Here is a 19,309-nt window from a genome sequence, read left to right as displayed (position 1 = left end):
GAAATAGTTAATTGGAAGCTGTGGAGGATATTCAACCATATTCAGAGCATTTCTGATGCCAGTCGCTGGAGAATAAAGTGATTCTAGTGAGGTAATCTATGCAATGATACTTGCCTCAAGAAAAATGTTATTCTGTTCCTATATTATCATCTCTGAAAATCTACAAACATTCCAAAAACAGGTTAAAATTTGAAACCTTATCTAAATACAAATGTTGACTCTTACAATGAATCAATAACAGTCTGAACACAATGGGAACTATCTATTGATTTATTATTTTCAACAATGATTACTTCAACTATTAAAAAAAAAAAAAAAAAAAGGTCTTTACCAACTAATGACTACTGAAAAGCCAGACCTTTCCAGCCCATTTCATATTCTCTTTCAGCCATTTCAGAGCAGAATTATGTTCCAAACTGTAAACCTGTTCCATATTAATATTCATTGTCATGTGCTTAAGAAAAAGCTTTGGATTAGATATACGAGCAGCTTGAATCAGTCTCTCAACTGCTGCTTGATAGTCATCTTTACTCCGCACTTTTTGTTCTTCAGATCTGCAAAAGAGTTTTCACAAATACAAAAATCATTAATTGAGGGTTTTCATTTATTGGCATCAAGATTACTAAAACAGTAAAAAAAATCCTGGTGTTCATATTTCCTAATGCAAATATTGTAAACTGCTAGACACTGACAGCTGATTGAAGTTTCTGAACTAAGTTAGCACCTATCAGAAAAAGTAAAAAGTAACATTTAAAAATACTGGTGCTTTCAGGCATTTTACATCTCAGTGACAAATGAGTCGCAAGCTTCCACAACAGCATACTCCATCAGGAGTTACTAGACTCCGGAGTGGAAGAATTAGAAACAAGCGGTAGAGCATCTTAGGCACTGACCTGGCAAGAACTTGGGCATTCCTTTGACTATATTTACAGTACAGAAAGTTAAAGGATGTGCTTAAGACCTTTCAGGACAGAGGCCTTATTTATTATTTAAACCTACAAGAGAAGTTACCGTAGTACTGACTTGAATCTGGCTATCTAGTTTGGGTTGTAAAGTTTTACACCACCAACTATAGTTTTTAAAAAAAATGATTTGGTATGTCCCATGTCAGTAGCAGATTTTGTTCTACTTCTCAATAAATGGAGTTTCTGCGTAGGGGGCTCCAACAAGCTGGAAACTGGATTGCTCCTTTTCCTTCTGCCTCAGGTAACACCACCTGTGAGCTGAGAAAAGACTGCCACTTTTTTGTCCTCAGCTAACAACCTGATCTCACTAACCAAGGACTGATCAAGAGTTCTATTATTTATCCAAGACAAACTGCAAAAAACAAACTACAAATACATATAAATAATGTAAGAATTTTAACAGAAAATCGTAGTTATAGAAAAGCGTTTAAGTCTTTAGCTCAATGCCAGAGGCAATACATTTCTTAAAACATCCTCAGTGAAGGAGGATGAATCCTGGAAATAATCTGGTTGATATGGTTGGTGATTAATGGACAAAGATTGCCAGGGGAGGGCAGGAGGAAGAGCTCAGAAAAAAGTTATTCCTTTTCTTGTAACAGTTGTTCTTTGAGACCTGTTGCATATGTCCATTGCATTAGGTGTGGACATGTCCCATACACTGGTGCAAGAGAGTTTTCTCTAGCAACACCTGTAGATGTAACCATGCCTGCACCCTGATATTCATAATACCCTGAGCCACGTTATAAAGATCAGAGTCACCCTGCCCATCCTTCAGTTCCCTCACACTGGACTTTTAGATGATAAACTCTGATACATTGGGGAAGGAAGATGGATCATGCAATGGACATGTGTAACATCTCGAAGACCAACAATTACCCAAGCACTGTCCAATAGAGGTGGGGCTAGGAGTCTTATGGGAAGAGAGATTGCAGAACTGCTTTCCCCACATTCACATCTTCCCTTGATGTGGTAGTCATTGCATAACATCTAGAAAAGGTGTAGACTGTAGGTTGCTGTTCTGCATATGTCCACAACAGGCCTAAGCATGAAAACAGATGGAGCGTTTGATGGACACTTCTTTTTATGTGCTGATGAGAGTGACCTCACCCCTTCTAGGCCAGGTACAGATATACTTGTACATCTCAATGGCAGAGATAGGCTGCTACCACCACCATGTATTTGGTGAAAACATTCAGTATGGCTGACAGGCCAAATGATAGAACTGCAAACCAGAGGCGGTGTTCTTCTATGAACGTTAGAAATTTCCTGGGTCCAGGGTGGATTGGCACATGGAAATAAGCATCCCCCAATGATCTAGTGAAGGGATAATAGTTGTGAGGGAAGCCATATGGAAGTAGCAGGAGTACTGAGTAGGCACTTCTTCTGTGGCTCTCAAAGAATGTAGAGTCTGCACTTCCTTGCTTTAGTAGACTCATGAGGTGGATCCCTGAAGGGAGACAAGGAAGGCGTGAGAGAAAAGACTGCAAAGTATATCCCGATGCCACCATGCTTAGCACCTACTTGTCTGAAGTGATGAACTACCACGCACTTAGGAAATGTGACAAATGAGGGATGACAGAGTTTGGCATAAGGCTTTCATAGGCTACATAATTACCTCATTTATAGGGAGAGCAACCTTCCATGATGTAGCTGGGTGTAAATGTCTGAGTTTGTGGGTATTTTCCTCTACAACCTTTATTTGTATCCCTAGAGATGTAGCCATCCTTTTTAGGAGCTCCTGGGAGGATTTAAAATAATCTTGTACAAGAAAAGATTACTCCAGTTTTAGGGCCTCCGACAGTGAAATGGACAAGATGTTCAGAAGAGTCCTGTCTGAAGCAGGCAACAGGCAGTGCTGATCCTTGGTGCCTTGCAGAAGCTTGATACCAACATCAAGCTGTCTATCGGTACCACATGCAGAAATGTTCTCCCCCGGGGACATGTGTTTCCATAGTGTGGTGGTTGCCCAGCACTAACTTTGAATGGTCTTTTGGTACCAGGTGAGGAGACTTCTCTTCTTGGGAACCTAGTTCTGTAGTGCAGTGAAGAAAATGATCTAGATGCCAGAGGCATCCCTCACAGTACCCAGTAGGGCCAATGATGGAGTTGGTATGGTACTGGAGGCCAGTCGCATCTAGACCAAGCATTCCATTCTCTCGATCTGTTCTTGTCAGGATGACTCCTATGTTGTTACTATTGTTACTATGACGGGGCGATGTTCCCTGAAGGAAGCCCCGGATTCTCTGAAGTGGGAGATATAGAAACCCACTTTAGACTCTGAGGAATACTCCGAAGGCCAGGATGGAGCAATACCAAGTGTTTTCATGGGAGATTGGGACAACTCTCTGAGGGATCTGCAGTACCAGAAGCAACAACAGGGGCTTCCAAGCTATCAGAGCAGATTAGTTACTGTTTGTCTCAGAGTTAGCATCGAGATTGCTTGAAGTGGTAGAGGACCTGAAGTCACTGATGCTGTAGCAGATCCCAATAATGTGGATTCCCATGTGCAATAGGCGTGGCAAGGCACTGTCCGTCTGAATAATCAATGAGAGGAGTTCCAAGAGGCTCAGCAGATCCTTCCCAGCTGCATACGTCTCTGTGGTGGTCAGCGCCAAAATAGGCTTTTGCCCAATTGTGAGCAGAAGTGATGGCTCCAGAGTCTTCAACGAGGAAGGAGTTGGCCTTAACGGTCCCAGCACAGCAAGTGGAGTCAACAGCTCTGGTCTGGTCAAGCTGCTACTAGGATTCAGCACTGGGAAGCTGTAGGCCAAAGGGTGCACTCTACCTTTGGTATCGAAGTGGCTTGCCTCTACAGTTGAGAAGTCAAACACTCAGGACTTAAAGGATGTGGAAGTTGTCCGCTTCTTTGGCTTCAGAAGCTGAGGGTGCTCTAAGTGCTTGTGCCCTTTGAGGACTGTCCCAGCAAAGGGGATCTCCCTTTGTCTCTATCCCCAGGTAAGACATGGGGAGCACTCCCGGATGGGGAGGAACTCCCTCTAGTTGACTGAGATGGTACGGATGGCAGATGAAGAGCAGCGTCCATGAGAATGTACCAGAAGTGCTGTTCTCTCTGCTTCTTAGTTCTTGTCTTGAAGCCCCAGCAAACTGTACACCTGTCCCTGATGTGACCCTCACCCAAGCACTTCAGGTAGTGAGAGTGAGGGTTGCTCATGGGCATGTTGTAACACCTGGAGCAGCATTTGAAGCCAGGGTACCTTGGCACAGGTTCCCTTGGTACTGTGTGGAGCCTGGCATCCACATACCATGGACAATCAGGAAAAGAAAAAACAAAACAAAAAGAGGTCCAAGGACCCCAAAATGAGTTTCAGTAACAATATAAACTATCTAAAAATGGCACATTTGCTGAAGGAACGAACAGACAGCATGCTACGACCACCAACCATGGACTGTAAGAAGGAACTGAAGGATGGGTGGGAGTGGCTTCGCCCTTTATACCCTTAGCTTGGTGCATGAGTAACACCAGGATACAAAGGTAGCCACCTCTGTGGGTACAATTAGGGAAAATTCTCTGGCACCAGCACACAAAATGTGCACATACCTAGTATAATTGACATACGCAATTACTTGAAAAAGAAACAAAGATTACTTCAAGATTACTGGTCTTGGGAACATAGTGAAGGTCTAAGTTAGCAAGAGTGGCAGTGGAGTCAAAGACAGAGGAGACAACTTTAGTTTTAACTAAGGAAGCAAAAGAATTGAGGAGAGGATAACCTGTTTACAAGGGCTCTCCAAAGCTGTAACTAATGAAACATTCCACACAGAGGCGGCCAAGGACAGAGGGTTGGGATATTCTGTAATAGAACAGAAAAGGTGTTTCTTTGAAGAGTGTTAGTATGTTTTCTGATTCAGCCATACCTTTCTATATGCTTAACTAGAGGACAATATTTTATACAACATATCACGCAATCCTATTCTTTTTGATAATATGGTGCATTGTTACTATGTTGGACATGGTGTGGGGTATCTGGTCTCCCTACTTAAATCTGAAATCACTATTTTTGTTTTGTTTTTCTAAAGTTCTTGATGTACATATTTACTGCCCTCTGTAACCAGAATAAAAAAAATGTTAATTTTTCTTAAAAAGGATTTTCTTTCTCAAGCACAACAGTGAATTAAATGCATGAGCAAACTTTTTCTCTTCCAGATAGTATATCATCATACACTGAGAAACAGACATAAGAAAAGTACTAAAAATTGACCAACTAACCTTTTCAGTACTATCTGAAGTATCTGATTGGTGGCACCCGGACTCTGAATATTACTAGCATTTGAAACTAGGAATATTTCAATGGCCAGCAACATCTCAATCTCAGACAGGTAAGAAGGAATCAGTAAAAGCTTGCGGTATAAATTTCCCTCTAGCGGTGGGTAGCAACCCAATGATAAAGCACCTGATAGTGGAAGCATAAATGCAAAAGTTAGGTTGTTACCATTGAACTACTACCTATTTTGAATGTGTGTGTAGCTTGAGATCTGGGGAAAAGCAAAAAAACCCCCTAAGTATCTGAACAGACTTTTTGTCTACAATGATGGTCACCATAGGTGCTGACTCCATGGGTGCTCCTGGGCTGGAGCAACCCTGGGGAAAAATTAATGGGTGCTCTGCACCCACTAGCAGCCAAGCTCCCCTGATCCCCCCGCCTCACCTCCTCCTCCTCCCCTAAATGTGCCGCGTCCCCGCTCCTTCGCCTACCTCCCAGCGATTCCCACTGTTTGGCAGCATTAGCACGCTCTGGGAGGGAGGGGGAGGAGTGGGAACGTGCCACGCTCAGGGGAGGGGGTGGGGAAGAGGAGGGGCCAGGGCGGGGATTTGGGGAAGGGGGTCGAGCACCCACAGGAAAGAGGGGAAGTCGGCATCTATGATGGTCACTGAGGTCTTTACTTTTTCAAGGCACTAAACTTTGAAGAAAGTAATTTCACACAGGAGTTTAGTTCATTTTCTTCCCCAACACAGATTTTAATGCAAAATCCTGACCCCATTTGCACTTGGTATGCTTACCTATAAATAAATTATGCCTGTGGAATTAATCTGCTTTCCCCCAAAATACCATGGATTCAGCATTTGTCACAGAATTCGCCACATACACAGCATTTTGTTTTGTTTCCCTGCTCTATGCAGATCAATTTGCAGTTGCCTCCTGCTTACTTGCTTCTCCACAAAAAGGATTTAATTGGATTACCGTGCACATTCCCTTCACTTTTTTGTGGAGCCAGGCAAATGGAAGATCAGATTCTCGTGGGGGAATTCTGTGCCACTGCGCAACGCAGAATTTTTCAGAAAATAATGTGTTTTGAGCAGATGGGCTGTAGTGCTGCCCCTAGGGGCCACTGGACCCAGCAGAGCCCAGCTCAAACATAGAAGACACTGTGGGGAGGGGGAGAGAGTAGAGAGTTCCTAGCAGATTCAGTTCCCCATACACCCTGAGGGAAGGAGACAGCAGTGTGCAGGAAACGCCACACAAACTGGGGACTGAGCATCAGGCTGTTTTTCCCTCTGGATCCCTGGGCTTTGGGGTGTGGGTGTCTGGGCTTGGGGGGGAAATGGCTGGGCTATGTGGGGGAGAGGTGCGGGTGTTTCTGTGTGTATCTATATTGTTACAGACATACTTGCTGACAGGTAAATTACCAAAATAATTTAAACTGGCATGATTATGTAGTGTTATTTTGACAAATAAAATTTGCAGAATTTTGAAATGTGTGCAGAATTTTTAATTTTTTGGTGCAGAATTTCCCCAGGAGTAATCAGAGAGCTAGAGCCTAGATTTCAGCTAGCGAGTGGGGAGAGGCAGAAGTGCAGCATGGTAAGCTGGGCTGCTTGAAGAACAACACAGCAGCTGAGGACTGGAGTGATGAGCTGCTGAAACCAGCTACAAGTTTCCTGCTACCATGGGGGGAGGAGGTTCTGAGACTAAGAACATAAGAACGGCTATACTGGGTCAGACCATAGGTCCATCTAGCCCAGTATCCTGTCTTCCCACAGTGACCAATGTCTGGTGCCCCAGAGGGAATGAACAGAACTGGTAATCACCAAGTGATCCATCCCCTGTTGCTCATTCCCAGCTTCTGGCAAACAGAGGCAAGGGACACCATCCCTGATAATAGCCATTGATGGACCTATCCTCCATGAATTTATTTAGTTCTTTTTTGAAACCTGTTATGGTCTTGGCCTTCACAACATCCTCTGGCAAAGAGTTCCACAGGTTAACTGTACTTTGTGACTAGACAGTAATGTGGCAGCAAAGAAGAGTGGAGGGGCTGCCTGAGGGCATAATAAAAAACCCCATCTGCTAAACAATTGCTGTAGAAAATCAACCAATTTTATACCAATGAGTATTTTCAGCTGAGCCATAACTGTGTGTCGGAAGCTGGGAACAAAGGATATTTCACAAAGACATATAAATTAATAGTGCGGTGCAATTTAGGGATTTGTTGCCAGTTGGAATTTGGTCCCATTGTGCCATGGAGTACAGGGGGCCCTTGTCCACAACATTTACCAACTGATATTTAATTGCAATTTTAAAATAAAGGTGTATTATATGTTAGAGCACAAAATAAGAAAATGGAATGTTACAATCTCCTTGTCATATATTGTTTTTAGTGTCACATTTATGAAAATTATAGGGGGGGTTAAAGTTAAATTTGGGTGCTGAGGCATAATTTTCATGGGTGATAGAAATGAAGAGGGAATATGAGACAAGTAAAATGGATGCATCCTTTAAATGTTAATTTTCAGAGCTTTATATTTGTGATATTTTGTAGTGAAATAGAATTATTTTATGAAAATATATTTTCAGGGTGTTAGGTAGACTCCATTGATTCACATTTTCAATCTTAACTGTTTTCTATTGAAGTTTTTCTTTACAATAAAATAATGCTCAACAATGAAGCAGACAGGATTATTTTCTTCTCTCCACCAAAGATGAGGCTGATAGTTCCATGATGTACTCTGCCAGACTGATGTCTTTTAACTCTGTATAGATTGAACTGTATAAACTTCTGATTTTACATATGAACATTCTATACTAGGGAAAAATTTAAACACCTGTACTCTATTTAATTTTCTGAAGTCTCAGGGTTAGCTCCTGGCTCCTCTTCTACACCACCACCTCCAAGTAGGCAGGAAGCTATTCTATCTGCCTGGTTAGTAATTCCCCAGGTAAAGAGGAATTCCCAGCTGAATGTGTGCTCCACGCCACATCCTCTCGCCTTGGCATAGGTTTGTGGCTGGAGTACTGCTGTGCTCTGGTGATCCCTGAGTGTCAGCATGGCCCCCTAGGGGCTGTTGTAGCCTGTGCCACTTAGAACTGCCGTGAGGCTACTTTAAGTTTCTCTCTGTGCCTGTCCTGTACCTCAGAGCCACATTTGGGGACCTATACCCAGCCCAACACCAGGCATAGAAAAGTTGTCTATGGGGTCTGGCCGTCAGTTTAGTGTGCTAAATGTCTAATATTACTTTTCTAATTGATTTACCACAAAAATGTATTTGATTTCCAGTAGTATTCTTACCCATTACTTCCCAAAATATTAAGTTCTTATGCGTATAGCTTATTCAAGTATCATAAGCAGTGAATAAGATTTCAAGGAGAACTTACTTTTGTAATAGATCCTGGCTTTAAGCCACAAACAGCTCCTTCCCAATGCTGTAATTAATCCTCTAATTAAAGTAAAATCAATGGGGATGTTCTTTGACAGCATAAAGTCTGTTACAGAAGAAGATATACCAAGGCCCTTGCTCTCAATACAGGAATCAAGAAGTTTGTTAAAAAGAAGGCTGTACTGGGAAACATCTAGAGTGTCTGAAATGAAAAGAATGTTAATTATGGAAATCAGTCAAAAGCAATCTTAATTGCTGGATATCTTCCCAGTACTTCCTATAAAAATAGCAAAAGTTCAATCTCTTCAACCTTAAATCAGAGCAGTCAGTTTCAGGAAAAAAAAAATGGTGAAATGTAGAGAGTTAAATGCCTTATGATAATGATGCACTTGCCTCCCTGTTGGAAGGTCTCTTTGTGCAGATCCCAATGAAATTTACATTGGTTTAAAAAAGTGTTAATAGATCAAGTGATTAAATTATTTTAAACTGAAACTAATGCTGAAAGCAAAAAATAAAATAAAATAAAATAAAATAAAAAAGCCTTTAAGATGACACTGAATTCTGATGGTGTATTGAAAACTGATTCCTAAATACCATGTTATGTTAACATGCATGGAAATAACTGAGCAATAATGTTATCATTCACAACACTAACTGTCTTTTCAGAGCTATAAAATAATATTAAGGTCTGTAGAAAGGGTGTTTGAATCCTGTTGAGCAGTACAGGATCCCTACATCAGTCTTATCCTTCAGCAGAGACTTGAAGTACTGGGGGCTCACCATGCGGTTCAAGAAAGGAAGAAGCAACTGGCAAAAGGCTTTGAGCACCAGCAGTAACAAAGGAAGAACTTCCTATGCCTTCCGGGCTCCAAATGAAGAAACCCCTGCTGTGCTTCTTGGACAGCATTAGGACCTGGTGGAAAGACTAGGGAAGGAATTATTCATCCAAAGGACTCTGCTCCTCCCCATTTCAGCCCAATATGCCTTGTTGGGCTCTTCAGCCTCCCAACCAGGGTGGATAAAAAACAGTGATTTAAAAAAAATAAAATAAAAAAAACTGGATTTTTTGATAAAATGCTTTTTGAGGGAAAAACCTATCTAAAGATAGTTTTAATTAAGATAAGATATCTTTGAGCTATAATGTATCATGGAATAGGGACTACAAATTCTAATTCTATAGTATGAGACAATATATTCGTGTAATGTTTAAGAAAAGTTTTGTAAATGAGTTCCAATAGTTCATGGATTAGGGACCCAATCTTATGGGGTTCCAGGGGCTTCTTATAGATTATTTAGGTTAATCTTTCTATCTACCCAATGGGACTCAGTGCTCAGTCTAGAAGATACCATCAGAGATGCTTAGTTTTGCAGTTCTCAAACTGTGGATTTGTATCTCCAGAGATAACATACTTGTTAACTGCAAAAATATTTTAATTAATTAAATAAATAAAATATAGAGGTGAGAAATAACAGACCTCAACCCTATTGTCCCTCTGCAAATTTGTGTACCCAGAGTCAAGCCCTTATCTCCTTCTAAAAGTGCTAACTTTCAAAAAGTTCAATGAATAGAAGATTGTTGGGGGCGGAATAGATCTGGACAAGGAGGAGTCTGGAGATAAATGTGAGAAGGGAGGGACAGGCAGTAGAAACAAAAGTGAAACTGTTTGAGCAGCATATTCCAGAAGTCTTGAGGTCTTTCTGAGTATAGCCTTCATTGATTTGAGCTCTACCATACCATTCTCTCATTAGAAAGGAAAACCGATAATGGCAGCAGGCCATAAAAGAGACCCAGTTTGGGAATATTTTAATGAAGTTCTTCTACCTGTAGGTAAGATAGGCATGTGTGCAAAATGCAAACAGTGCAACAAAGAAATGCAAGGCCTGGTTGCCCGAATGAAACAAAAGCAAGAGAAGTGTTCCTTCTCAGAAGGAAGCTGCATTGAAGATGATGAAAGGAACATGTCCGAACATGCAGGATCTTCAGGTTGGTAAACTTTTCTATTTCATATTTCTTTCTTAAGGACTGCCTGTCTTCCTTCTGGACTATTCTTGAATTCTCATGTTTGAGCAAAAAATATAGTTGTTACTCTATGGTACTATCATTTTAGATACAGTTGTGATAAAAAATAAATAGCTGAAATAGGCAGATCTTCCTTTTACAATTTCACCTTTAAAGTAGTAAGGTCAGTGAATGCAATGAGTAATACTAAATGAGCAGTATGGTAATAATTAAAATAACTGCATTGACTTATTTTGTTTAGGAGAATCCATCTTTAACGTACAGGATTCTGAAGACTATCCACCTTCAAGATCACCATCATTTTCTATAGTTTCAGAGTTATCTGCCAATGATAGTGTTTCTGTCACATCATGTATGTCACATAGCCACAGTATATCACCTATAGCAAAAAGAAAAAAAACCCTCCATCATCCAGAAACAACCATAGATAAATTTGTGATAAGAACCAGCAGATTACAAAAAGAGGTAATTGATGAAAAAATTTCCCGGTTTGTTTATGCAACAAACTCTCCTTTCCATGATTGAGAACCCACACTTCATTAACATGGTTCAGTCATTAACACCAGGATACAGTCCACTCAACAGAGCAGATGTCACAGGCAAATTGCTGGATAAAGTGTATGAAAGAGAAATTGAGCAGTGTGCAAAAGGTCAGGAGGGTGAAATCATTAACCTGAGTCTTGATGGGTGGAGCAACGTCCACAACAGCAGAATACTTACAAGAAGTAGCAGTAAAAGCTATAACAAACTGTGAAAAAAAAATTCAAATGTCTAGTATGCAGCTTGGTCACAGACAATGATGCAAATGTATCCAAGATGAGAAGAAATTTAGAAGAGAATGAAGAGAGTCCCAAGCTAACAACATAAAGTTACAGTGCTCATTTGATGCACCTACTAGCCAAAGACTTCAGTGTTCCAGAAATAAAGGCTAATGTTGTTGAAATTGCAGAATACTTCCATAACAGTCACTTTGCAGCAGCTGGTCTGAAAAAAGTGGGAGGAACCAAACTAACTCTCCCACAAGACGTACGATGGAACTCAGTAGTGGACTGTTTTGAGCACCATATCAAGAACTGGCCTAATCTGATGACAGTTTGTGAACAAAATCGTGAAAAAATAGATGGCACTGTCACAACCAAAGTTCTCAACAATAGGCTTAAGAGAAATGTTGAACACATGCTGAGTACCCTGAAGCCTATTTCTGTAGCCTTGCACAAAATGCAGGGAAATAGCTGTTTTATTGCTGACGCTGTTGAAATTTGGAAGGAACGGAGCGAGATCTTAAAAAGAAAAATATGCAATGACAGAGTTAAATTACAAGCACTAAAAAAACAAAATGGGACAAGCTCATTTTCTTGCAAATATTCTCGATACTCGGTACCAGGGTCAAACCTTAACTGCTGAAGAAGAGGAGTTGGCTTTGACATGCATATCCAGTAATAATCCCTCCATAATGTCAACTATAATACACTTCAGAGCTAAGAGTGAACCATTCCAGTATTCTTGCCAGCAAGTTAAAGAAGTATGGATTGGATGAATGGACTATAAGGTGGATAGAAAGCTGGCTAGATTGTCGGGCTCAACAGGTAGTGATCAACAGCTCGATGTCTAGTTGGCAGCCGGTATCAAGCGAAGTGCCCCAGGGGTAGGTCCTGGAGCCGGTTTTGTTCAACATCTTTATTAATGATTTGGACGATGGGATAGACTGCACCCTCAGCAAGTTCACAGATGACACTAAGCTGGGAAAGGTAGATACACTGGAGGGTAGGGACAGGGTCCAGAGTGACCTAGACAAATTGGAAGATTAGGCCAAAAGAAATCTGATGAGGTTTAACAAGGACAAGTGCAGAGTCCTGCACTTAGGACGGAAGAATCCCAAGCACCGCTACAGGCTGGGGACCAACTGGTTAAGCAGCAGTTCTGCAGAAAAGGAACAGGGGATTACAGTGGATGAGAAGCTGGATATGAGTCAGCAGTGTGCCCTTGTTGCCAAGAAGGCTAACGGCATACTGGGCTGCATTAGTAGGAGCCCTGCCAGCAGATTGAGGGATGTTATGATCCTCCTCTATTCGGCACTGGTGAGGCTACATCTGGAGTATTGCATCCAGTTTTAGGCCCCCCACTACAGAAAGGATGTGGACAAATGGGAGAGAGTCCAGCGGAAGGCAACAGAAATGAGCAGGGGGCTGGGTCACATGAGGAGAGGCTGAGGGAAATGGGCTTGTTTAGTCTGCAGAAGAGAAAAGTGAGGGGGAATTTGACAGCAGACTTCAAGTACCTGAAGGGAAGTTCCAAAGAGGATGGAGCTCGGCTGTTCTCAGTGGTGGCAGATGTCAGAACAGGGACGGTCTAGGTTGGATATTATGAAACACTATTTCAATAGGAGAGTGGTGAAGCACTGGAATGGGTTACCTAGGGAGGTGGTGGGGAATCTTCATTCTTAGAGGTTTTCAAGGTCCGGCTTGACAAAGCTGTGGCTGGGATGATTTAGTTGGTGTTGGTCCTGCTTTGAGCAGGGGATTGGACTAGATGACCTCCTGAGGTCTCTTCCAACCCTAATCTTCTATGATTCTATGATTCAGGAAATATATGTTTTAAAGAAAGTTACACCAGTGAACTGGTGTAAGTCACTTAAGCACTTGGATTCAGAGACTGTTGAAGAGATAATCTCACTTTTAACAGCAATAGCTTCTTCTGCCGGTGTAGAAAGAATATTTTCTTCCTTTGGAAGAATTCATTCCAAATTGAGAAAATGTTTGGGACCTGAAAAAGCAGGAAAGCTTTTTTTTTTTCCCTCCCCAGATTATGAACCAACAGGAAAATGAAGGTGAAGACGACTGAGTTAGTTGCAGAAGTCAATATTTTAAGTTTCTCTTGTTGACCTAGCTGACATAGTCGATTTAATTTTTGCTGTTTTTAAAAAAATATTTCATTTAACTATTTTAAACACAATTTTAACAAAAACAAACCTAATTTTAAAAAACTTGAATGTTTAACTAAATTCAAAAATTCATATGTTTGTTTTGTTAAAATATTATGTTTGCTATTGAAGAAAAAAATCCAGAATACATGACGTCGTTGTTTTAGTTAAATATCTGTCTGGTGATGTTCTCCTCCTAATACAGCATGGCAAGAAAATCCTCTAAATATTAATGATTAACCTGTTGAATTGGAGATAGTTCAGCTCCCAATGACTTCATAAATATCTGCTTCAATTACCTTTGGTAAACGAAATAACCAAACAATCATTCATTTTCTGATATAGCTGTAAAACTAATCGGAAAAGTTTTCAAAATAAATCACTTTAAGAACGTATAGTGTGTACCTTCTAAAAATGAAACCTACATCTATCTCTGAGTTGTGAAGAATATGTATTACGGTTATAACCACCACCAAGAATGCACTTTTATGTAGAAATCCATGATTAAATCAAGTCTTCCTGACTAGTGATTTAAATCAAATCCACCCTGCTCCCAACAATCATAGTTACAATGGCCAGCCTAGGTGGGGAGGGTGTTGAAAGATCAGGTAAAGGTAGGAGACTTCATTCCCCAGGTCACTGAATGGGGCTCAAAAAGCAGTAGGATAATGACAGGGAAGATGATGTAGGATTTCTTAATTCCAGTCTATCAGGGATAGAGAATAGGAGAAGACAGATAGGGAATGAAAATCCCTTCCTTACACCCCTTTACACTGCCTCCTACTGCTCCCCAGTACATGTGGGTGTGCTGAGAAATGAAGATTCCCTTCCTCACTCCCCCCAACAATCACTAATAGGCTGTTCAGTTCCTTGGTGGATGCCATAGCTCTTTGAGGCTTGTAAATCTAAACAGGCATGTCAGCTGAATAAGCTCTGATGTGATGAGGTGAAAGTGGGAGGGGGACTGGGGAAATGAACACCTTTCCCTAGATGCTATTCAAGGAGTAGTTGAACAGTAGATCTTCATCCCCTACTTCGGGATCAGCTGGGTACAGGAAGGCCAAGGGAACAGGATGACAGGGGGAGTGAGGAAGGGAGTTTTCAGGATGCAGTGGGTCTGGAAGAGCTGTAGGTAGTTTTAACAGGATGGTTACTAATGTGATCTCTATCCATCTTAGAATGTCCCTATTCCATCCCACTTAATAGACTGCTTAAAATCTTTACGAGATATACAGGAATGGTGCTCCATTTTCATGGACCTCAGGGACCTGGAACTGGCTAAGAATATGGGGGAAGTAGGGGATGGATACGGTAACCCAACCTGCAGTTATTTTTGTTTGGATTATAGATTTAAGTATAGTCATCTATATTATTTTTTGAATTGTCATGTTTCCTCTGAAAAAATAAGAGCTCTAAATCTGCACTGCTCTGCAACACATCTTAAAAAACTGAATCAGAAAATCAGATAGGATAGAAACCATGTTTAGTAGTACCAGATTCTCATCTTTTAATTTGTTGGCTCTTAACACTAACTTTTCTTACTTACCACAACAATTTTGGAAACCTGGTAGATTCTGCAGAACTTCAAATGCTTGTCTATATAGATTCTTGGTCAAACATTCACATGCAATTGCACACAGCAGGTTGTGTCGATTGAGGACATCCATTCTATCGCAGGGCCACAATGGTGTATTTATTATCCATTCTGACTCTGAAGTGAAAACAATAGAATTGTTTTGAACTAAAATTGGGAATAATAAATAATAGGCTATGAAATCCGTACTGAATACTGACATGGAAGAGGAGTTTCAAAACTTCACAGAAAAATGCACAATTTAAATTACCAAGTTTTTGTTAAAAACAAAAAAACAGTTTCTCACAAATTTGATTCTTAGAAGCTTTATTCCTTTAATCTAGGGTAAAAACACATTAAATTTCATGCTAATGAAATGGGCTCTTTTTCAATAGCTTGCTTCTTTTAAAGAGAGTCATAACACTCTTCTATCAAGAGTGATGTGAAATACCAAATTTTGGATCCCCACTTTCTCTCTTTATTGCCTCACCACCTCCTTGTTCTCTTTGACTTCTGTGCATTCTCTTTTTTTTCAGGCTCAGGCCAGTATGCATGCCAAAAGTGCAATGATTACAGATTGTTTTATGGTAAAGTGTGAAATAGAATACAATATTCCAATTTTAGTTAGCACTGTGCTTCTGGACCAGAACATGTCACTAATGTGGCTCTTGAAAACTTTTGGTGCTAAACGTCAGTTGGTGTCCACTGGGTTAAAGGAGACAGACTAACAGTCAAAGTACACCCTGGACAGGCAGGTTATCTGTCTTTTTCCAATACAATAGCATGGATTTGGTTTATTAAAAAAAATATAGGCTAGTTTTTAACTGAGTTTAGTCTACTGTAAAAGATATTTCTGAAAATAATTCCCATTTTAATTAAGATTAAGCATAATATTTTTTATCTGATCAAGAATAGTATTTAAGGCAGGTCACATTTCCTTTTAGCGCTTTCAATATTAGTGTATTTTCTATAATCTAACGTGTGGAACAGACTATAACCTTGAACTAAAATATTTCACAAAGAGAACGGTTTAACAACAAGCAAGTTATGTTTTACCGGTATATTATATATGAGTTTAACTACAAAACTTGATTCTAATAAAAATAACATTACCTCTCAATACCCATGTTGCTCCATCCAGACTTCCACTTTTAAGGAAGATTTCTGCAGCAGCATTAACAATTTGGCATCTTGAGGCTAACCTTTCTGGACCAATAAGTCCTTTCAAGCTTGTGAAATGAATCTGCAGTTCATGTAGTTTATCCAAAACCTTCCTGCCCTAAAGCAAGAGGAAAAAAAAAAAAAAAGCAGAGGTGCAAATGGATGTAGCAAATACATAATATTCAATAATTAAGCTAAGTGCAGCAATATTAGCCAACTGTTCAGATTCTAGGACCAGATTTATATTAAAAATAAAATCAATTTTAATACGTATTAAATACACCTCTATCCCGCTATAACGCGATCCTCGGGAGACAAAAAAATCTCACCGCGTTATAGGTGTGACCGCGTTATATCGAACTTGCTTTGGCTCCCCGTTCCTTGACCACCCCCTCCAGAGACCCCTGTCCCTAATCACCCCCAGGACCCCACCCCCTACCCAATCCCCCTGCTCCCACCCTTATCCACACACCCCCGCTTCCTGACAGGCACTCACCAGCAGCAGCGGAAAGTGGAGCAACGTGGCCCCAGCCTGCTCCACTTTGCCACCTCCCAGCCGCGGCGCTCCGCTTCCCACCACCGGTGAGTGCAGGGAGGTTGGGGAAAGGATGCCCCCTGTACTCACTTGTGGCAGGAAGTGGAGCACCGTGGCTGGGAGCTGGCGGAGTAGAGTGGGCTGGAGCCAGGCTGCTCCGCTTCCCGCCGCCAGTGAGTGTGGGGAGGTTGGGGAAAGGATGCCCTCCGCACTCACCAGCGGTGGGAAGCGGAGCGATGTGGCCCCAGCCCTCATTATATCGGGGTAGAGGTGTATGTATGTTTTAGTAAGTTTATATGCAATATATATTAATTTTAAAACACAGAACTTCTCATCTTTTCAAACTGTTTAATTGATAATCTTAGCGACACTATGAATTGTGATTCTATTCTGAAAAGTGACTATGCAAAAAACATACCTCTTTTTGATTGTATCCGTTACACTTCTTGTAATTCAGTCATATTTGCTTACTTGATCCAACTAAAATAAGTTTTTACTGATTTTTACTACAGGTAGCACTACAAACTGGATTTTGTTCCTTTTTGTATATCAACAGACTATTTACTAAGATGTATCAATTGCTTCTGTGCAAACCTGCTAAAAAGTTGAATTGCACAGTAGTCATTCTGGGCATACTTTGGCCTGCCGAATCTTTATTTAAGGTGGTGATGTGCAAAGAGATAACCCAGCTTGATTCTTGCATCCCTGCTGAGTTTGAAGTTAGGAAAAAACATGTTTTTATTTCTGCATAAGTAATATGGGACTCGGATGCAATAAGTGCAGAACCCCTACGACAAAAGTAGAATCACTTTTTGAAGTCGAATGGCAACTAAGATGATCTTTTTGAAGGTGTATCTTTAAGTCAATTAAGTAGGATTGACAACAAATATTTCTTTTTCAAATTAACCTTGTCAATTAGAGAAATCTTGATGTTTAAAATTTAAAAAGAATTGGCACAGTCTCCCCATCAAATTATTATAACCCAGTAAAATACCTTTGACCATTGCTGTACTGTGTGATAAGAATACATTACACTGATCCCAATCCTTCCCAGGAAATCTTTGTCTGCTTCATTATATTGTGGATTTTTGATAACTGGGGGGGAAAAAAAAAGATTGATGACTGCTATTTTCCAAATCCTGGCATAGGGCTTTTTTTTTTTTTTTTTTTTTTAATGTAAGCTAAAGAAAATATATGTTCTGAAAAAAACTATTTCTCAAGTATATAAGATACATTTTTTGAACACATGGCACTGGGCACAAGTATTTCTTGTTATGTCTTAATACAAAAGTTAAAGTAATTAATCCATTAACATTTTTATTCAAAGTACATTGTTTTATTCCTTCACCCATGACAATAAGATGCCTGAATAAGCAATGACAATACAGAACAAGTTTTTGTTTTTAAAATGAATTTTGTGACTCTAAAAGCTTACCGAAATGGCCTTACTGGGGAACGAAGTCCAGCCACAGAACTGGTATAGAATGGGTGTTAGTATGGCAGACTTCTCCATACTATGCTACCAATCTGCCTCAACTTCATTATGGAAATAAGCCTGTAGGGCAGAAAAGGCGGTCCAGGCTCCAAGCATAACCAAGATTTGCTCTGTGCCAAGGCTCCTAACTGTAATAGTGATTTTGTGATATGAAACTGTGAATTTGGACTAAGACCGCAATCATATAATTGACTTTGGTTAGTAACAGTCCAGGCTAGATTTGAACCAATAACCTAGAAAGACAAAAGGCTTGCTGCTATTTCACTGTCAACATCCTGAGCTATCCAGTTTTCCAGAATGAAAGTTCTGATAGGAACAGTGCTATGAACAGGTAAGAGAACAGGTGAAGAGGACTAAGGTACTGAACTGGAAGATATTTTTTAATACATAACTCTTACAAAGGCCTTTAGCCCTTAAAGGATTAAACAATTCTGGAAATCCAAATACGAAGTTAAACTAATTGCTATGTAATCTTGTTAAACAATTGTGTGTACAGGCACAAACAAATACATCTAGTAGAATTTTCAGTTTTAAAAGGAAGGTTTTTTTCAAATAACCCAGAATATTTAAATTACCATTACTGAATCCCTTGTGGTCAGGAATCAAATTTTTGACTTAATTTATCATCCGCAAAGACAATATGGGGAACTGTTACCATGAAAAAATAATTTAGTTGAGTAAAAAATATTTTTTCAGCTTAGTGAATTTTGAGATGAATTAATTTTTTTTTAAATAAGACATGTTTAAGTTTCCAAACCAAATACAAGAATGTTTGTGTAAACAACTTACAAATAAATATTTTAAGGATTTTTGTAAGGTTTTTACTTGCAAAGATCCGAGGTCAGAAATGTGTGCTTTAACTTGCTGCTGTTGATGACAAGCAAAAACAAAGGTTATACACCTGTAAAAGGAGTTCTTCAAGATGGACACTGCATCTTCATACTCCTGGGATACTCCAACCAGTGCAGCCCGAACAGTAAAGCTCTAGCTAGCAGTAGCTGTTGGATCACTCATGCACTTCCATC

General features: G+C 40.2%; 1 protein-coding gene across 1 annotated transcript in view; it reads right to left on the bottom strand.

The window, feature by feature from the left end:
* Nucleotides 1-334: 334 nt before the first annotated feature.
* TOPAZ1 (testis and ovary specific TOPAZ 1) overlaps nucleotides 335-19,309 on the bottom strand; it is an 89,992-nt gene continuing 71,017 nt past the window's right edge. The window contains exons 15-20 of the mRNA XM_054017628.1: nucleotides 17,784-17,884; nucleotides 16,207-16,372; nucleotides 15,067-15,231; nucleotides 8,579-8,782; nucleotides 5,194-5,377; nucleotides 335-554 (exon numbers count right to left, since the gene is read on the bottom strand). Of these exons, the coding sequence (XP_053873603.1) occupies nucleotides 335-554; nucleotides 5,194-5,377; nucleotides 8,579-8,782; nucleotides 15,067-15,231; nucleotides 16,207-16,372; nucleotides 17,784-17,884 (1,040 nt within the window). The remainder of the gene's footprint in view (nucleotides 555-5,193; nucleotides 5,378-8,578; nucleotides 8,783-15,066; nucleotides 15,232-16,206; nucleotides 16,373-17,783; nucleotides 17,885-19,309) is intronic.

The sequence above is a fragment of the Malaclemys terrapin genome, chromosome 2 (genome assembly GCF_027887155.1).
Source record: "Malaclemys terrapin pileata isolate rMalTer1 chromosome 2, rMalTer1.hap1, whole genome shotgun sequence".
In the NCBI taxonomy this organism is placed as follows: Eukaryota; Metazoa; Chordata; order Testudines; family Emydidae; genus Malaclemys; species Malaclemys terrapin.
The sequence above is the reverse complement of the archived record's forward strand: the minus strand, read 5'-3'. Positions and strand labels throughout refer to the sequence as shown.